General features: G+C 45.0%; 1 protein-coding gene across 1 annotated transcript; it reads left to right on the forward strand.

Moving 5' to 3' along the window:
• Window positions 1-4,115: 4,115 nt before the first annotated feature.
• On the forward strand, window positions 4,116-20,809 carry LOC142251021 (galectin-4-like). Its single transcript, XM_075323510.1, has 10 exons — window positions 4,116-4,190; window positions 5,392-5,480; window positions 10,669-10,864; window positions 12,199-12,324; window positions 12,447-12,482; window positions 12,572-12,610; window positions 12,705-12,731; window positions 17,378-17,466; window positions 20,226-20,388; window positions 20,514-20,809. The coding sequence occupies exons 1-10, from the start codon at window positions 4,146-4,148 to the stop codon at window positions 20,658-20,660; spliced, it is 957 nt and encodes a 318-aa protein (XP_075179625.1). The 5' UTR covers window positions 4,116-4,145; the 3' UTR covers window positions 20,661-20,809.

Raw genomic sequence — 20,809 nt, forward strand, 5'->3', positions numbered from 1 at the left:
ACAGTCCCCTCGGGATGCGCACCGCACCGCACCGCACCAACACGCCCGCACCTCGTAACCACCGGGCCCCGGGACCATCACCCCCTGCCCACGGAGGGGTCAACACCAGGCTGCACAACACCGCCCCCGGGAGCCTAGTTAACGGCAGCGGTGGTGTCCACACTCACCACAACCCGTGGGTGGCGTCACAAACTTACATCCCTAAACACCATGGCCTCGGCCGTGAACCTCCCCACCGAAATCCCCTCACGTAGCGCCAGCACCCCTTCAGAGCGACGTGACCCCCGGGTCCGGAGGCGCTCGAGCCACCCACCAAACGAGCCCGGGCCCGAGCGGCTTGGCTGCAGCCGAGCGAGGGGCGGTACACATATGTGTGTAGGTAGATGATATTCAGATATACACAAACTTTTACACATAGGGTTGGAGAGTTATGTTGATGTTCCAGAATTCAATATGACTATATTTGTTTAAAGGCTGATTTTTTTTTTTTGTTCAAGAATAAATGGGCTTTGTTGTTCCTTGAATAAAAAGATATCCCCTGAAATATATAGACTGGTTCATCCTCTCAATCTACCTATTACTTTGGAAGTGGTAGGTAGTGGAGAAGTCCAAGGAAATTTTGAGGATTTTGCGAAGCATCCTGTAGAACCTGGAAACAAAGTGCACACCACCATCATAGGTTGTAAGAGCAGCAAAGCTGTGGATCCATAAAATCTCTAAGAAACCTAGAGCCAGATGTTGAACAGATGGAACAAAACTAGACATCTTGGAAATCGGATCCACCATGATTCAGTTGGTAGTGATTTTAACTCTTGTGCCTCAGGAACTTCAGCCACAAACTGCATAGACATTTCAGCTCATGATTCTTCAGGAATAGGTAGTGGCTATAGGCACGTGATGAGAAAATGTGAATTGGGCACATTAAAGAGTAGATGCCACAAACTTTTACTGTCTATGCTTAGGCCACCAATAGAAACAGAAAAGGAGTTCAGTGGTTCATTTTATAGAGGAGAGAAGAATGGGACCAAATAAGGTCTGGCAAAGTGCTTAATCGATGAAGAATATTCCACTTGGAGTATTAGATGAAGAAGAAATAATAGCAGGTGGAGTATGGATGATGCTTGGATTTATTTTTCAGGGATTTGCCGAGACCCTTTAGTTCCAGTGACCGAAAATCTTAATGCTTCAACGTTCCAAGACATTTTGTCCAATTGTAGCTTTCAACTTTGTGTGAACAGTTTGAGAAGGCCTTTTTCTGTCTGTTCCCTATGCCTGTGCTCTAGTGCAGAAAGCAAGGTCCATGAAGGCATGGTTGGAAGAATTTAGAGAGAAAGAGTTGAGTTGGCCACAAAGACCGGACCTTAAGCCCACCCAACACTTTTGGGATGAGCTAGAACAGAGATTGTGAGCCCTGTCTTCTCCTCCAATATCCGTGTCTGACTTCACAAATATTTTTCTGGATGAATAGGAACAAAATTCCACAGAGCTCTAAAATCGTATTGAAAGTGTCGCGGGTGGAGAAGGGGACGCTGCGCTCACCCACTGCTCGGGTCCGGCTACTGCTGCTGCTGCGGCTGCTCGGTGGTGGCTTGAGCGGTGGGTCGGATCCTGGGGACTCGAGCGGCGTTCCTCGCCCGTGAGTGAAAGGGGGGTTGGTGTGTGGTTTGGGGATATTGTCCGTGACGCCACCCACGGTTGTGGTGAAATTGTGACACCACCGCTGCTCTGGACGGAGATCCCGGGAGCGATGACAGGGAGCAGCGTGGATGTTGGTTCTCCCCTCCGTGGGTAGGGGGGTTGGTTGTCCCGGGGCCCGGTGAGGGAGGGATGGCAGGCGGGTTACGGGGCCTGGTGAGGTGCAGGGTCGCGGGGGCAGCGCTGTGCCGCACGGCACGGTGGTACTCACTCAGCCAGTAATTCACACAGAGTCTCTGGTCAAACAAACGGCTGGATGGACGGGTCCCACAGGCGGCTGCGGTTGTTCTCCTCCCGGTAGGTTGATGGTGACTGCCTTTCCCTGCACCTGTGTCGTGTTTACGGTTCCAATGGCTTCCACCGGTAACCCGCTCCCCAGCTTGTGATGTATGCTGAGGGAGCCCCTTTTGCCCGCAGGCTCTGGCCCTGGGAACTGTAGCCTTGGCGGTGACTGTGTTTCCCTCTACGGTGTGAGCTGTTGCCTTCAATCAGGTCTTGGCTGCTGGGAAACCCCAGAGGTTCCCTTCGCTAACGGATCTGACCGGTTTTACGGCGACTCCTAGCCTGGTCGGGGTCCGTAGGCCCTGCCGGATGGTGCTGGCTTCTCTTCACTCCCCGATCCGTTACTGGCAGGCCACCGCCCGTCCCCGGTCCGTACGGTTCACTCCAATCAGCCTCTCCTGCAGACGGTCACCACCGTCTGCCAACCTTGCTGAGTGCCCGGGCCACACACCTGGACACGGTCAGTCTCCTCTGCTACCACTTCACTCTGTCCAACTAAACTGTAAACTTTTCCCGCCTCCAGGACTGTGAACTCCTCGGTGGGCGGGACCAACCGCCTGGCCCACCCCCGGGTGTGGACATCAGCCCCTGGAGGAAGGCAACAAGGATTTGTGTTTGGCCTAGGTGTGCCTAGCCGGGGTGTAGGGTGTGTTGGTGTAGTACCGGTGATGACCTGGCTTGTCCAGGGCGCCACAAAAGCATTTCCAGAAAAGTGGAAGATGTAGCTTCAAAGGTGTTAACAATTCCATGTTAATGCCTCGGGATGTAGAATGGGAGGTCATAAAAGCTCTCAATACTTTCGCCCATATAGTGTATATTTTTTATTCCCTACAATCAGAACACACTATTTAAGATAGTAATAGACGAAGTGAATAATTCTGCTGAGCTATCCGAGACTATTCAGAACATTGATTGAACGTTAATAAACATTACCACCGTTCTTCCACCATTTAATAGCAGCCGTCTTATAGCTCCACAGTGGTACAATAATTGAATAATTTCGTCATTATACTGATATCACTGATGACTAGGATAACAATTTGTACCGAAAGTTAACTGCAAAAATCTGTGAATATTTGTCACGATTACTATAGGATATCGGAGAATTGGGGTTCTTAAGCTGTCCCTCAAGCTAGGGGGCCCTATGCTATCTCTATCCTCAGGGATACTCTTGATGGTGGAGAAGCTTGAGTCTCCTTCTTGACCCTGCTCCTGACGAGTCCTGATCTGATTCCTTCTCCCACTAGGGAGGGATGGTACAGTAGTGTAATGAAACCTCACAGATAAAGACAGACAAGGAAAAAACAAAATTCTGTCACATAGCACGCACACAAAGGTAAAGACATAAAGAGACTGAGGAGGAAAAACAAGAGCAGGAAGGAAGCTACAAAACAGGGGTAAACTCCACAATCGTAATTAGCAATGAGCACAACTTTTACCAGTAAGTCTGGGTCACCATACCTCACAGACCAACCTAGAATAAACTATAGCTGGCATGGGTGGAAGGTTTCAACCAGCATAAATAGGATGAACTATAGCTGGCATGGGTGGAAGGTTTCAACCAGCATAAATAGGATAAACTATAGCTGGCATGGGTGGAAGGTTTCAACCAGCATAAATAGGATAAACTATAGCTGGCATGGGTGGAAGGTTTCAACCAGCATAAATAGGAGGTGAGCAGATAGGCCTCTCCACAACATGTGACCAAATTAGCAAACAGACCAGGAAAGATTAACTCTTGCTAGAAGCCCCAGTCTGCCTGTGTTGATCCCAGACACTTTAGAAACCATCGAGCGGAGTACTAGCATCTGCAACTTGAACTGAGCCAAACGTCACCATGACAGTAGGCGATATTTCTGCAAAACTCCGTTTGACAATATTTCATAACATTCAGGTGAATTTACAATGTCAGGATGCATTAGGGAAATCCGCTCTCTATCCATGGCTTATCACATTTCTACATGAATGTCCCATATCGGTGGTCCGATAGTATACAGGGCTTCTTCTATGAAGTATATGATACAATCCAAGGTTCCTCATATTGCACGTAAGTCGGGAGCAAAGGTTAAATATACGAGACAGTTACCATGCCCATATTACGTGTGTGTATATAAGGAAGCTGCTCATTGTACAGAGCACTTTATCTCCCTCAGTGGACAACATCAGACATGGCCTTTGTCTCAGCCGCAGGATACCAGCCGGTTTACAACCCGGTAAGTGACGGCTTGGTCCTTTCTGCACATAATTCTCATTTTTGGGGGGTTATACACCACAATATTGTTCATTTTATCCTATGCATATATATACTATCATTTTGTGTATGCAGCTCCAGTGCAGGCTTCTGTGTCTCCATAGTTACAAACTACAAATTCACATAGCAACGCTACAGATTTATGAGGGTCTTCATGCATTAGAGTCCCTTCTTCGTTTCAATTTTTCCTTCCTTCCCAAGAGCTATTACTTTTTTATTCTCTAGTTTAAAGTTTTATCAGGGTTTGGGTTATTTGTGGTCCGAGCTGTAATTTTTATTGGTACCATTTGGGGTCCATACAACTTTTTCATCCATTTTTTTAGACAAAGTGACAAAAAATCAGCAATTTTATTTTTTTTTTACTTTGCGTTTACTGTATGGGATGAATGTAATGATATTTTCATAGTTCGGATAGTTACGCATGCGGCGATACCAAATATGCTAATTTGGTTATTTATTTATATCCTGGGAAAAGGGGGATAATATGAACTTCTATTTAATTTTTTATTTTATTTTTTTTTATATATATTTTTTTATTAGATACTCTTGAAAACCTGAACCTACGATTGCTTGTACAGTACACTGCAATGCATTATATTTTAATGACCTATCTGCTTTGAAGCTCAGTAAGATGCAATGGTTCATAGGTGACAAACATGGCATACATGGGGACTTTTTACCATGACAACGCCAGCAGCACCCCATTTCCAACCTCTTAAATGCTGCTGTCATAACTGACTGTAGGATCTTAGGGGTTAATCAGCAGCGATCAGAGCTGGGTGGTACTGTGCAGGGACTTGCAGTGTGCGCAGGTACGAGTACACATACCCAGGTTTGTCGTGTGCTTGTGCTAACCCTGCCTAGTAGTTGGACGGTGCGTCACTACGACCAATCTGCTCCTCCTTCTGTAGATTAGCAAAAAGAGTGGCCCCTGGATGAAATTACATGTGAACACATATAGGTCTGCATAGGAGCTGTATACACAAAACGGTGAATATTATGAATAAACATTTTCCTCTTCATTTTATTATTTAATTAACTTATTTATTATACCCACTATACTTTTGTACTAACAAGTTGCAAAAGTATACATACCCTATAATATTTCTTTGCCTAAGCTTGTTGACTAATATGATTCCTATGTGTCCATTATTTTTTCTTAGAGCATTCCTTATAGGCACCCAATTTTTGGCGGTCTGCGGGCTGGCATGTCGGTGTACCTCCAGGGTATGGTCCCTAATCATGTTAAAAGGTAATTATCTGAATCTAAAATTAATGCCCAAATATTACAGCTGCCTTTTTGGGGGAAAAAAATGGGTCAAAATATTACTACTTGATACTTCAAAGGTTCATTAATAATAAGGAAGATTTCTGACCTTTTCTAAAAGAAAAATTGACTTTGTTGTCCATAGCAACCAATCACAGCACAGCTTCCATTTTTGAACAACGCTATAGGAAATGAAAGCTGCACTCTGATTGGTTGCTATGGGCAACAACGACATTTTTGTTTCTTTCAGTTTCATAAATCTATAAATTAGCCACAACTTATGTTGTATTTACTTGGGGCAGTGACCAAGGACTCTGTCACCCAAGGCTCCACATGGCACTGGTTGCAAAGCAGTTTGCAAAAGTCTACATGCCCTTTTAATTCTTTTTTCCCTGCACTCAATATCATTTTTCACTTATTTTTGGCCATCAATCTGGTCAGATGACTGGGCTTGGCAGCTCTCTGAGCAGATTTAGTGAGTAGTACGCTGACATTTTTTGTAGCAGGAGAGGTGATTAATATCAGCGTAGATGACATATATTGTAATCCTGCCATTACCGATGATGTAAGCTAGCGTGTGACCTCTGTGTCACTTGGCTCAGTACCGTAGTAAATGATGTTATACATTAATAGGACATTTACCTGATGACTGTAAATAGAATCTAATTACCGTAAAAAGTTTCCATAACCATCTGCCACAGTTTTACTCCGAGAAAGCGCTCAGGTGCCATTTTATTGCAGGCATTAGCAAACGTGTTATCTTTGCTAAGTACTATTGGCTAAAGGTGAATACTCCCTAAAGCAGAAGTACAGACATTACGACGTGTGCCCTATCAATGTGCCCTATCAATGTGCCCATACACCTCCCAACCTGCTCACGTGCATGTGGCGTTCAATTTCAATATGGCCAATCCTTCTTTCCCCAACATCATTGGTCGGAAGAGGAACCCCATAGACATTTCATTAAGGTTTCGCCAAACAGGGTGTGGTAAAACCTCCCTCAGGGGTGCGACAACACTCAGAATAAGGGCTCGCTCATATTTGAAAACTCTGTCCCATTCTGCTCTTGGAAAGTTGGACAAGTGGAATCCATATGGGTAACCTTTTGTCCTGCAAGTGCAATGCGAGTACGCTTTTTTTTGTGCAGATCATTCTTATGACATGCGTATGCCATCATGTTTTACATCCTAGACTACTCTATCTAAATTTTTGCTGCTTATCAGAAATAATAAAGAATGAAATATAAACCAATAGCTAGCTAGACAGAGACACACACATATAGACAGATATACTGCAGATAAACAATGTGTCCACCCCTACATTCTATAAACTTGCACCCTTTAATGCCTTTCATGTGGCACTTAAGGGTGTTAAGCCTTTTTTAGCCTAATAAATAAATGTATATGTTTTTTAAATAAACTACGTTAGGTCCCCCTTATTTTTGATAACCAGACAAGGTAAAGCAGATAGCTGGGGGCTGGTATCATCACGCTGGGAAGGTTAATATTTATTGGGCCCTTTCCAGCCTAAAAATAGCAGCCTGCAGCTGCCCTAGAAGTGGCACATCACATTAGATGCACCAATTCTGGCACTTAGCCCAGCTCTTCTTGATTTCCCTGGCATGGTGGCAATCAGGGAAATGGTTTATGGGGTTGATCTCAGCTGTGAATTGTCAGCTGGCATCAAGCCCAGGGATTAGTAATGGTGAGGCATCTATCATACACCCCCATTACTAAACCAGTAAGTCAAAAGAAAAAAGCACACACACAAAAATAGTTTATTTATTGTTTTTTAAAAACTCCATGCCGCTTTTCTGGTTTTCCAACTAATTAAAAAACAAAACAAAACATGAAGGTTTCATGTAGTCCAGGGAATCACACGTAGTCCAGGGAATCACACGTAGTCCAGAAATGGAAACCTGAAAGTCATAAAAAGAGAGAAATAAAAACAAGACCCCGTTCCTTCTTCAACAATTTATTAGAAAGCAAAGTTCCCAGGTCTGACATAGTCCAACGGTTCCCATTACATTCCTTGATTACATAGATCAAAGATTATGGAGTGTCAGAACGAGGCTCAGAACGAGGCTTCATAGGCTTTGAGCAGCAGCCACCCCTGGCTCAGGCGACGCTCCGTGACACCTGGCGACTGTGATGAGCGTTCATGTCAGGAACATTCCTGACGTCACAGCTAATCAGTGTCGCTGGGTCTCACGAAGCGTAGCCTGAGCCAGGGGTGACTGATGCTCAAAGCCTATGAAGCCTCGTTCTGAGCCTTGTTCTGAGACTCCATAGAATTTCATGTACGTCATCGAGGGACGTCGTGGGAATAGTTGGACTACGTAGTCCAGTGGAAGGCGCTACAGTATTATTGTTTATATTCAAGGGCACAGTGTATGTATATTTTTTTGTATTTCAAGGGCACGGTGTATTTTTTTCATTGAGCAGTGTATTTTTATATTAAGGGGCACAGAATATATTTTTTATATTTAGAGTACACAGTGTACATTTTTTATTATCAGGGAGCACAGTGTATTTTTTATATTCAGGGTGAAAGATATTTTTATATTTAGGAAGAACTATATTTTTATTTTCAGGGGCCACAGTCTTTTTTTTTTTTCTTTTTTCCTTATGGGGCACATTGTAGACTTATATACAGTGTGTCCACCCATATCCTGTCCACCGCCATTAACTTGAAAACGGCGGCAGCTATAGGCATAGAAGTGGTGTCTAGGTATAGTAAAGTAGCCATGCGCTATGCAATGAAACCACCTATAGCGCCACCTGGTGGAAAACAGCGGAGTTAGCATTTTTATCTCTAAAACGGAACGAGATAGAGAAAAAAAGTGAATTACAAAGTTGTAGGGCATCATCAGTTCAATACGAATCGACACCTTGCATACAGAAATGCTATGCTTAGAATGTGTAAAACTCACAAGGCTGCGGACGTGAAGTGATACCTCATGGAGACCTTCCTACAAGTCATTGGGTATGGTGGCTGCGTGGAGTGGCCTCCGCACTCACCTGACCTGATCCCATTGGGCTTCTTTCTGTGAGGTTACATCAAACAGCAGGTGTATGCGACCCCTCCACCAACATTGCAGGACCTACAACGACGTATCACAGGTGCTTGTGCAAACGTGTCACCTACCAAATTGCACAACGTGCAGCAAGATACAGTATGCTGTGCAGAGTCCAGATGTGCATTGCAGCTGACGGGGGCCACTTTGAGCATCGAAGTTAAATGAGCGCCAGCATATGTGTGACCAGCATTCAATGTTTTGGGCGGGTCATGGGTTTCATATCCTAGCATTTCTGTATGCAAGGTGTCGATTCGTATTGAATTGATGATGCCCTACAATTTTTTAATTAATTTTTTTTCTCTATCTCGTTCCGCTTTCAAGATAAAAATGCTAACTCTGTTGTTTTCCACCAGGTGGCGCTATAGGTGATTTCATTGCATAGCGCATGGCTACTTTACTATACCTAGACACCACTTCTATGCCTATAGCTGCCGCTGTTCTCAAGTTAATGGCGGTGGACAGGATATGGGTGGACACACTGTGTGTGTGTGTGTGTGTGTGTGTGTGTGTGTATATATATATATAATAAATATATATATATATATATAATATATATATATATATATATATATATATATATATATATATATATATGTATGTGTGTGTATATATATATATATATATATATATATATATATTATGTGTGTGTGTGTGTGTATATGTGTATATATATATATAATAAATATATATATATCTATATCTATATCTATATCTATATCTATATATATATATATATATATATATATATATATATATATATAATGTATTATATATACAAGAGCATAATGTATTTTTTTCTATTGAAGGGGATTTTTTTTTATTATATTCAAGTACGTAGCATGGTATATGTCTTTTTTTATATTCAGGGGCACAGTTTATATTTTTGGGGTCATTTTTTTGAAAATCATTTGTAGTGGAGACCCAGGGCAATTGTTTTCATCGGCGGTGCATCAAGCCCAAAAAGGTTCAGAAAAGCTTCATTAGTCAGCCGCCTCCACCAAAATAAAAGAATTAGTTCTTAAACCAAGGACTATGACAATTGGGAAAAATAGACAAAGCAGAAACTTGCTCCCCAGGTAGTACTTGGAGGAGAAACAGTAGGAGACCAGTGGATGAGATTTGCGCAAAGATGAACCTAAATTAAAGGCAAAAACAAACAATGACTAAGGGTTTAGATATTGTTGTATATATATATTGGGCTTCAGGTCTCTGAATGCGACATCAAGGAAGGCTGCAGTGTAAAGCATGAGGGAAAGAAAAAAGAGTTACCGTATCTCTACAAGGATAGACGGCTACAACAGGCAATGCTGCTTAACTACTGGAACAAAAAAAATGGAAAATTAGCACGTGGTACCCAAAAGGGAGTGGTATTTTATTGCCTGTTTGTCATGCTTTCTGACCTTTAGATCAGTAGAAAGGGCCATGGCTAGATACCGGGTATGCTCTCAGGATGGTATATGCGAGTCACTGATTAACTTAAAGAATTTTTTTTAGACTGTAAGATAAGATATTGATAGGCTCCGTCTCCTGCGTCGGTTCCTTCTGATCAAAGGGAGCCTCTAGGATCGGACCTAATCTGATCACACATTCATGATCACTCGGGATTCCAGATCTTCATAGAACACATCTTGATGGGTCATCAAGGTTTTATTCCAGAACATCCCTTTCAGGATCTGTTTATTACGGTTTCTCTTTACTTCCTGCTCTGTCTGGACGGACATGTGACCACTGCAGCCAATCATTGGCTGCAGCGGTCATATGTTAGTCACTACTGTGGCCAGTGATTGGCTACAAAGCTCACATGTGAGTCCAGACATGGTAGGAACTTCAGAGACCAGTGGGGAACCCAGGTATGTCTGTCGGGGAATCTGTTAGGTGTAAGTTACCACTTTCAATATTTTACACAATTTTCAAAACATTTTAATTGGTCGGACAACCCCTTTAATGAACTTGCCAATACATATTTATCCAAAATTGGTGTTGGCAATTTATGGACTCTTTCGTTCTGCTCCCATGACCCAAATCTGCCCAAAAAATCCCCACTTAGAGGTAAAGAAGAAAGAGGTGACTTTGATGTCTTTGGCTTCCCCATAGATTCCATGTGAACTTTGCATGCGGAGGAGACATTGCTTTCCACTTTAATCCACGTTGGGACGGGAAGGACAGAGTGGTGTTTAACACTTCACAAGGCGGACGTTGGGGAAGCGAAGAAAACAAGAAAGATGGATTCCCCTTCCACAAAGGGAGGCCCTTTGAATTGGTGTTTTTTGTCAATGTTGGAGGCTACCAGGTAAGGAATCCTAGATAAAGGGTTATTCCCATCTGAGACAGAGGTAACTCCGTCCAGGCTCTGACGTCTGGAAACAATTGAGAATTCTATTAGAGATGAATGGGAGTTACAGAAACAGTGAAGATCAATAAATTAGAGAGGTTTTTATGTTAGGTCAGATATTTATGTTAAATTGTTGTTTTTTTTTTAAAAAATCCTTGATTTTTGCAATTTTCCCACTGGCAATTTCCATTTGGGTATATGGACATTAGCAGCAATAGACTTATTCAAGCCATACTTGTTTGTAAAAAAAAAAAAAGGTGTTATCTGAGCATGCTATAATTTAGGTAATTGTGAAAGGAAGAGAAGGAGGTGAGCTGTGACATCACTTATTGTGAAAGGTGGATCCTGTGTTCTACTGTACATAGAGATGTTTTCAGTCATTGTACAGGAGGAAGAGGTGAGCTGTGATATTACTTATTGTGAATGATGGATCTTATGTTATCTTCTGTATATAGAGGTGTTATCAGTCATTATACAGGAGGAGGAGGAGGTGAGCTGTGACATCACCTGTTGTGAATATTGGATCCTGTGTTCTACTGTACATAGAGATGTTTTCAGTCCTTGTACAGGAGGAGGTGAGCTGTGACATCACCTATTGTGAATGGTGGATCCTGTGTTATCTACTGTATATAGAGGTGTTATCAGTCATTATACAGGAGGAGGAGGAGGTGAGCTGTAACATCACCTGTTGTGAATGGTGGATCCTGTGTTATGTACTGTATATAGAGGCGTTATCAATCATTATACAAAAGGGGAGGAGGTGAGCTGTGATATCACCTATTGTGAATGGTTGATCCGTGTTATCTATTGTATATAGAGGTGTTATCAGTCATTGTACCGGAGGAAGAGGTGAGTTGGGATATCACCTATTGTAAATGATGGATCCTATGTTATCTATGGTATATAGAGGTGATATCAGTCAATGTACAGGAGGAGGAGGTGAGCTGTGACATCACTTATTGTGAATGGTGGTCCTTGTGTTATTTATTAAATACAGAGGTGTTACCTGTTACTGTAATCCTGTCTGTGATGATAATGAAACTGCTGAAAAGTCATCTTTACAGAATAGGAAGTATGAGTCTAATTTTACGCCTAGTAAACAGTATAAAAGTTGCTACATTTGTTTTTTTTTCTAATATAAATGTTGATATGATAAATTCACATAAAAATATTACCAAAAATTATTTAGAAATATAGTTAACGTGAAAACCTGAAAAAAGAATAGGTAATTTTCTGCTGACACAGTCCATTGACTTCAGCTCATCCTTCCTTATTAATCCCTTTTTGTCCAGGTGAATGTAAATGGTCAGGCCTTCTACCATTACAACCATAGGATTCCTCTGGAGAGAGTGGACAGCTTACAGGTGGAAGGAGATGTGACGGTCCAGTCTCTGAGCGTTGTCGGAGGAAGTGGTGGGGTGAGTTACACATTAGAGACATGAGTGAGGGTCTGTCGCCTCTCCTGACATACCGGCTTCAGAAAATCCTTGGCTGAAAAATGTATTTATCTATTCTTATATCACATCCATTTTTCTTGTAGGGTCCGATGATGACTCCTGGCTTCCCCGCCGCTGGGGTGAGTATCAGAGGATGGAGACTCTGTTGTGGCACTGGGTACGTGGATATGTGGCCAATGTAACGTATTTTCTCTGTTTCTCTCTTAAGATGATGCCACAGCCCGGATATCCACCCGTGAACCTGCCGGTGAGTATGGCCTCACTGGTTACCCTGTCTGTGCCGTACCGTACAATACTAGAACTTCCACCATCCTTATATCTTTTCCCTCTTCTCTTCTCAGGCAATGGGAGGACCCACCTATAACCCGGTCAGTATACATCAGTCTTTGGAAACTAAACCCTTGACGGCCTTGGAAAATTCAAGACTGTTGGAAAAAAATTGACTTTTCTGTCCATGGTTTAGTTTATTGTTTGTCAACTATAATCATAAAGTATGGCCATCAGGTCAATTTCTAAAGATTTCCTACAGGACATTTTGTACAGATGGAAAATCCTGTGTGTCTCCTGTCACTATGTTTCATAATGAAACTGCATGTATTCTAAAATAGATTTTGTTTAGACCTGATGAGGCTGGTCTATTTACTGTGATCATTTATGACAGGACGGCTGTATAATCCTTACTGAAAGTTGATATAATTCTCCACTCATCTAGCCTAATTGACAGCCCCTCAGTGTCCCCCCTCACTGCTGCTGAATCTCCTCCCATATAGCTTGAAGGACAGCTCCTCAGTGTCCCCCCTCACTGCTGCTGAATCTCCTCCCATCTAGCCTGATTGACAGTTCCTCAGTGTCCCCTCCTCACTGCTGCTGAATTTCCTCACATAGCTTGATTGACAGCTCCTCAGTGTCCGCCCTCACTGCTGCTGAATCTCCTCCCATCTAGCCTGATTGACAGCTCCTCAGTGACCGCCCTCCCTGCTGCTGAATCTCCTCCCATCTAGCCTGATTGACAGCTCCTCAGTGTCCCCTCCTCACTGCTGCTGATCTCCTCCCATCTAGCCTGATTGACAGCTCCTCAGTGTCCCCTCCTCACTGCTGCTGATCTCCTCCCATCTTGCTTGATTGACAGCTCCTCAGTGTCCCCCCTCACTGCTGCTGAATCTCCTCCCATCTAGCCGGATTGACAGCTTCTCGGTGTCCCCCTCACTGCTGCTGAATCTCCTCCCATCTAGCCTGATTGACAGCCCCTCAGTGTCCCCCCTCACTGCTGCTGAATCTCCTCCCATCTAGCCTGATTGACAGCTTATCGGTGTCCCCCTCACTGCTGCTGAATCTCCTCCCATCTAGCCTGATTGACAGTTCCTCAGTGTCCCCCCTCCCTGCTGCTGAATTTCCTCACATAGCTTGATTGACAGCTCCTCAGTGTCCGCCCTCACTGCTGCTGAATCTCCTCCCATCTAGCCTGATTGACAGCTCCTCAGTGACCGCCCTCCCTGCTGCTGAATCTCCTCCCATCTAGCCTGATTGACAGCTCCTCAGTGTCCCCTCCTCACTGCTGCTGATCTCCCATCTTGCCTGATTGACAGCTCCTCAGTGTCCCTCCTCCCTGCTGCTGAATCTCCTCCCATCTTGCCTGATTGACAGTGTGGCGCCCCAGGACCTGGTCGCCACAACAGCATTGCCCCTCCAAAGGGTTAATGCTGAGCCTGGAGGTAATTGGGAGGTCTATTGGCCAGTAAGTTTAACATCCAACGCAGTTCCTCCCTCAGGCCAGCAGGGGGAGCTCTGAACCTGGAATTCCAGGGAGCATTCCTTAAGCCTGACCTGAGGGAGGGGTTAGTGTTCAGTCTGTAGGAGAAAGCAGAGAGTGCAGACGCAGAGTAGTGCTGTCCTGTGGAACTGGGGCCTAGAGCTGGAGCAGCTTGGCCCAGTGAAGCAGGAGGAGCAGAGAGGCACAGAAGAGACTCGGACTTCGGAGTCTGTGGCCTCCAGGGCCTAAAATACTCCCTGGTAGCCGAATCCGAAGGGCAGGAGAGCTGCAAGCACCTGGCCCATAAACAGCCCGAAGGTACAGCTGCATCATCAGGGCCCGGTGTGGACTCCAGCAGAGAAGCACCAGAGAGGGCCTGCGCAGCCTGCTACAGAGGGAAAGGGACGTACCATCAGTCCCAGCAGCAAAGAGGGCCATTGCTGGATTCAGAGAAGCAGGGTTCTATCACAGCAAGGAAAAGAACAGGAGTAGGCCTCATACTCATCTGGCCAAAACGACATCTCAGTTACTTCCAGGCCGGCCGGAGCCCTCTACCACCTGTAACGGTCTCCCAGGACTAACCGTTTGTGAAGTAAAAGAGGAGAAGGTAAAGAGACTGTTGTTTGTGCCTGTTTCTTTCATTGCCTCTCGGCCCTGCACCGTGTTATCCACACAACACCATAGACTCTCACGAGCACCAACAGTGTCCCCGGGGCACCGCTCCACCTGTGGGGAGCAGTACCACCATTGCTGCCATATCATCACCCCGGAGTCCTAACACAGCAGCGGGGGCTTAATAGCCGCAAACCACAGGTGGCGTCACGAAATAAAGACTTTAATTACTCCCAAGTCACCAGCCATATTGGTTGACACCCACCAGGGCCACGGAGCCGGGCCCCGCCACCACTGACGACCCCCGGACTAGTCCGGCCCAGCACCGGGTGTCCCCTAGCGCTGGGGTGGGCGAGTCAACAGCTCCTCAGTGTCCCCCTCACTGCTGCTGAATCTTCTCCCATCTAGCCTGATTGACAGCTCCTCAGTGTCCCTCCTCCCTGCTGCTGAATCTCCTCCCACCTAGCCTGATTGACAGCTCCTCAGTGTCCCTCCTCCCTGCTGCTGAATCTCCTCCCATCTTGCCTGATTGACAGCTTCTCGGTGTCCCCCCTCACTGCTGCTGAATCTCCTCCCATCTAGCCTGATTGACAGCTCCTCGGTGTCCCTCCTCTCTGCTGCTGAATCTCCTCCCATCTTGCCTGATTGACAGATCCTCAGTGTCCCCCCTCACTGCTGCTGAATCTCCTCACATAGCTTGATGGACAGCTCCTCAGTGTCCCCCCTCCCTGCTGCTGAATCTCCTCCCATCTAGCCTGATTGACAGCTCCTCGGTGTCCCTCCTCCCTGCTGCTGAATCTCCTCCCATCTAGCCTGATTGACAGCTTCTCGGTGTCCCCCCTCACTGCTGCTGAATCTCCTCCCATCTAGCCTGATTGACAGCTCCTCGGTGTCCCTCCTCTCTGCTGCTGAATCTCCTCCCATCTTGCCTGATTGACAGATCCTCAGTGTCCCCCCTCACTGCTGCTGAATCTCCTCACATAGCTTGATGGACAGCTCCTCAGTGTCCCCCCTCCCTGCTGCTGAATCTCCTCCCATCTAGCCTGATTGACAGCTCCTCGGTGTCCCTCCTCCCTGCTGCTGAATCTCCTCCCATCTTGCCTGATTGACAGATCCTCAGTGCCCCCCCTCACTGCTGCTGAATCTCCTCACATAGCTTGATGGACAGCTCCTCAGTGTCCCCCCTCACTGCTGCTGAATCTCCTCACATAGCTTGATGGACAGCTCCTCTGTGTCCCCCCTCACTGCTGCTGAATCTCCTCACATAGCTTGATGGACAGCTCCTCAGTGTCCCCCCTCCCTGCTGCTGAATCTTCTCACATAGCTTGATGGACAGCTCCTCAGTGTCCCCCCTCCCTGCTGCTGAATCTTCTCACATAGCTTGATGGACAGCTCCTCAGTGTCCCCCCTCACTGCTGCTGAATCTCCTCACATAGCTTGATGGACAGCTCCTCAGTGTCCCCCCTCCCTGCTGCTGAATCTTCTCACATAGCTTGATGGACAGCTCCTCAGTGTCCCCCCTCACTGCTGCTGAATCTCCTCACATAGCTTGATGGACAGCTCCTCAGTGTCCCCCCTCACTGCTGCTGAATCTTCTCACATAGCTTGATGGACAGCTCCTCAGTGTCCCCCATCCCTGCTGCTGAATCTTCTCACATAGCTTGATGGACAGCTCCTCAGTGTCCCCCCTCACTGCTGCTGAATCTCCTCACATAGCTTGATGGACAGCTCCTCAGTGTCCCCCCTCACTGCTGCTGAATCTTCTCACATAGCTTGATGGACAGATCCTCAGTGTCCCCCCTCCCTGCTGCTGAATCTCCTCCCATCTTGCCTGATTGACAGCTCCTCAGTGTCCCCCATCCCTGCTGCTGAATCTCCTCCCATCTTGCCTGATTGACAGCTCCTCAGTGTCTCCCCTCCCTGCTGAGTCTCCTCCCATCTAGCCTGATTGACAGCTCATCAGTGTTCCTCCTTCCTGCTGCTGCTGAGACCTGACACTTAGTACTAGCAGCAGCTGTCAATCAGGCTGGGTGGTTGTGGAAGATTGAATACATTGGACTCATGAATCTCTTGCTCTATAGCCGGACTCCTAAAATGGTCAATTTAATATCAGGATTATAAAGGTATTCACCCATAGATTTTAAAAGTAAGTACACCAGCCTCCTCAGATCTAAAATATCTATTTAATATGTTATACCGTTTATTTTGTGAAGTCTGATGACAGAATGCACCTTTGTTGGCCTTTGTTTTTAGTAGCACCATATTGGGGTTGTATAGAATTTATTGATTACCTGTTATACATTTCGGGGGCAGAAAATAGAAAAATACAGCAATTCCTTAATGTATATAGGGATTTTTTTTACTTCTTTTTCACCAAAAAGCACTTCTCATTTGTTAATCATTCGACTTTATGAGGCTGGAGTCCAAGTTTCAGAATTGTATTTTTTACTGTTGACGTTCACATTTACTATGGCTTTACGCAGTATATATGTATACTGTATATATAGACTTTAGACCCTGGGTAACATACACGGCAGAGCTGGTTTCTACCTGACCACGTAGCTGCCACGGTCGCTATTAACTGCAGCATCTAAGGGGTTTAGTGTCTTGAATCTGAATGATCTCTTCATCTTGTGTATTGCCTCCTCGCAGCCAGTCCCTTACCGTGCGAACATCCCTGGAGGAGTGACACCAAAGAGGACCTTTGTGATCAGAGGATTCATGCCAAATGGAAGCCAAAGGTGAGTGCATAGTGGTACAATGAGGTGTCTTATCGTACTGTGCCACCATAGACCTTACCCTAATTAAATTCAGATCCCCTGATTCATTCAAACCAGACCCCAAATTGTAACCAAACCATGCCAACATCAGGACCCATCATGGCAACGCAACGCAAGCTTGTCTTCTGCCTGAGATCTCCCCAGGGCATGTGCCTCCATCCAGTCCTGAACGAACTGGGGCCAACTTCAGATGGGTGTGTGAGATGTCATGATGTAAATGTACCTTGTTATCAAAGTGACATGGTGGCATAGCGCTATAATGTCATGGTGTGATAGTGCCATAGTGTCTTAATGTCATGGTACCATAGTGCAAAAGTGCAATTGGAGCCATAGTGTCATGGAGCCATGGTGCCATATTGCCATTGCGGGATAGTATCTTAGTGTCATGGAGCCATTGTGCCAGAGTGTCATAATGCCATTTTGCCAACATGCCATAGTGTCTTAATGCCATGGTGCCATAGTGCAATTATACCATTGTGTGATAGGGCCATGGAGCCATAGTATTATGGTGCAATAGTGCCATCATGCCATAATGTATTAATGCCATGCTGTCATAGCCCTGAAAGGACAAAACCCAGCTTCATGGTGTGTGGGTAAAAAAGAAATGTATTGAAGATCCAACCAAAGGTAAAATACAGACATCAACATCAATAGGAAGATTAAAAAATAACCACGCGTTTCAAGTGATAGACATTCTTAATCATTCGAAAGGCGTAGTAATTTTTTAATCTTCCTATTGACGTTGATGTCTGTATTTTACCTTTGGTTGGATCTTCAATACATTTCTATTTTATCCACACACCGTGAAGCTAAATTTGTGTCCTTGCTAGACTTTCTCTACATTTGCTATTGGTTCCTTTGCTCTGGAGTTCTGGTTTGAGGGTGAGCTGGACTGTTTTTCTTCATGGTGCCATACTGCCATCATACCATAGTGTCTTAGTGCCATAATGCCATAGAGTCATGGTGCCATACTGCCATCATACCATAGTGTCTTAGTGCCATGATGCCATAGAGTCATGGTGCCATACTGCCATCATACCATAGTGTCTTAGTGCCATGATGCCATAGAGTCATGGTGCCATACTGCCATCATACCATAGTGTCTTAGTGCCATGATGCCATAGAGTCATGGTGCCATACTGCCATCATACCATAGTGTCTTAGTGCCATGATGCCATAGAGTCATGGTGCCATACTGCCATCATACCATAGTGTCTTAGTGCCATGATGCCATAGAGTCATGGTGCCATACTGCCATCATACCATAGTGTCTTAGTGCCATGATGCCATAGAGTCATGGTGCCATACTGCCATCATACCATAGTGTCTTAGTGCCATGATGCCATAGAGTCATGGTGCCATACTGCCATCATACCATAGTGTCTTAGTGCCATGATGCCATAGAGTCATGGTGCCATACTGCCATCATACCATAGTGTCTTAGTGCCATGATGCCATAGAGTCATGGTGCCATACTGCCATCATACCATAGTGTCTTAGTGCCATGCTGTCATAGTGCCATAGGGTCATGGTGCCATACTGTCATCATACTATAGTGTCTTAGTGCCATGTTGTCATAGTGTCATAGTGCCATAGTGTCATGGTGCCATACTGCCATCATACCTTAGTGTCTTAGTACCATAATGTCTTAGTGCCATGGTGTCATAGTGCCATGGTGTCATAGTGTCATGGTGCCATACTGTCATCATACTATAGTGTCTTTGACACCATGGCACTAAGACACTATAGTATGATGGCAGTATAGCACCATGATACTATGGCACTATGACACCATGGCACTATGACAACATGGCACTTAGTGCCATAGTACCATGATGCCATACTGTCATCATACTATAGTGTCTTAGTGCCATAGTGTCATAGTGTCATAGTGTCATAGTGCCATGGTGTCATAGTGCCATAGTGTCATGGTGTCATAGTGCCATAGTGTCATGGTGCCATACTGCCATCATACCTTAGTGTCTTAGTACCATAATGTCTTAGTGCCATGGTGTCATAGTGCCATACTGTCATCATACTATAGTGTCTTAGTGCCATGTTGTCATAGTGCCATGGTGTCATAGTGCCATACTGTCATCATACTATAGTGTCTTAGTGCCATGTTGTCATAGTGCCATAGTATCATGGTGCCATACTGCCATCATACTATAGTGTCTTAGTGCCATGTTGTCATAGTGTCATAGTGCCATGGTGTCATGGTGTCATACTGCCATCATACCTTAGTGTCTTAGTACCATAATGTCTTAGTGTCATGGTGTCCTAGTGCCATAGTGTCATAATGTCATGGTGCCATATTGTCATCATACTATAGTGTCTTAGTGCCATGTTGTCATAATGTCTTAGTGCCATGGTGTCCTAGTGCCATAGTGTCATAATGTCATGGTGTCATGGTGCCATACTGCCATCATACCTTAGTGTCTTAGTACCATAATGTCTTAGTGCCATGGTGTCCTAGTGCCATAGTGTCATAATGTCATGGTGCCATATTGTCATCATACTATAGTGTCTTAGTGCCATGGTGTCCTATTGCAATAGTGTCATGGTGCCATACTGCCATGATACCATAGTGTCTTAGTGCCATGGTACCATACTATCTTAGTATTTTGGTGTCCTTGCACCATAGTGTCACGGTGTCTTAGTGCCATAGTCCTGTTAAGGTCCCTTTCTTGTTACGTTCTCACTATTGTTCTCTCTTTCAGGTTCCATATTAATTTCAAAACAATGAATGGTGAAGTCGCTTTTCACTTCAACGTTCGTCTGAATGAGCGTACAGTGGTGCGGAACAGCAAACTTGGGGGCTCCTGGGGCGCTGAAGAGAGGGGCATAACAAACAACCCCTTCGTGCCAGGGCAGTATTTTGATGTGAGTATCTGTGGACCATGGAAGGACTTGTCACACCTGATGGAGATGCACACGGTCCATGGTTTTAGATTGGGGCGATTTTGGGATCTGTGAAGAGTCTCATACAGAATGTTTTGTTCCTACAGATCTCCATCCGCAGCGGCAATGGCCGATACAAGGTCTTTGTGAACGGACAGCCCTTCTGTGACTTCGGCCACCGCTTCCAAGCCCTGCAGATGATTAACACCCTGGAGATCGAAGGAGATGTGGTGCTGTCACTTGTGCAGTTTTAAGGAATCTTCACATGTGGAGAAAGAGATCGCATTCTGGTCTTTGTATTAGCTAAAAGAAAGTTCATAAGCGATAGATTCCAAGGTCAAAGATTTCCAAATCCTCCATACTTGTGACTAGTAATAATAAATTACTGTTATTTTACAAATAA

The sequence above is a fragment of the Anomaloglossus baeobatrachus genome, chromosome 9, assembly GCF_048569485.1.
Source record: "Anomaloglossus baeobatrachus isolate aAnoBae1 chromosome 9, aAnoBae1.hap1, whole genome shotgun sequence".
NCBI lineage: Eukaryota > Metazoa > Chordata > Amphibia > Anura > Aromobatidae > Anomaloglossus > Anomaloglossus baeobatrachus.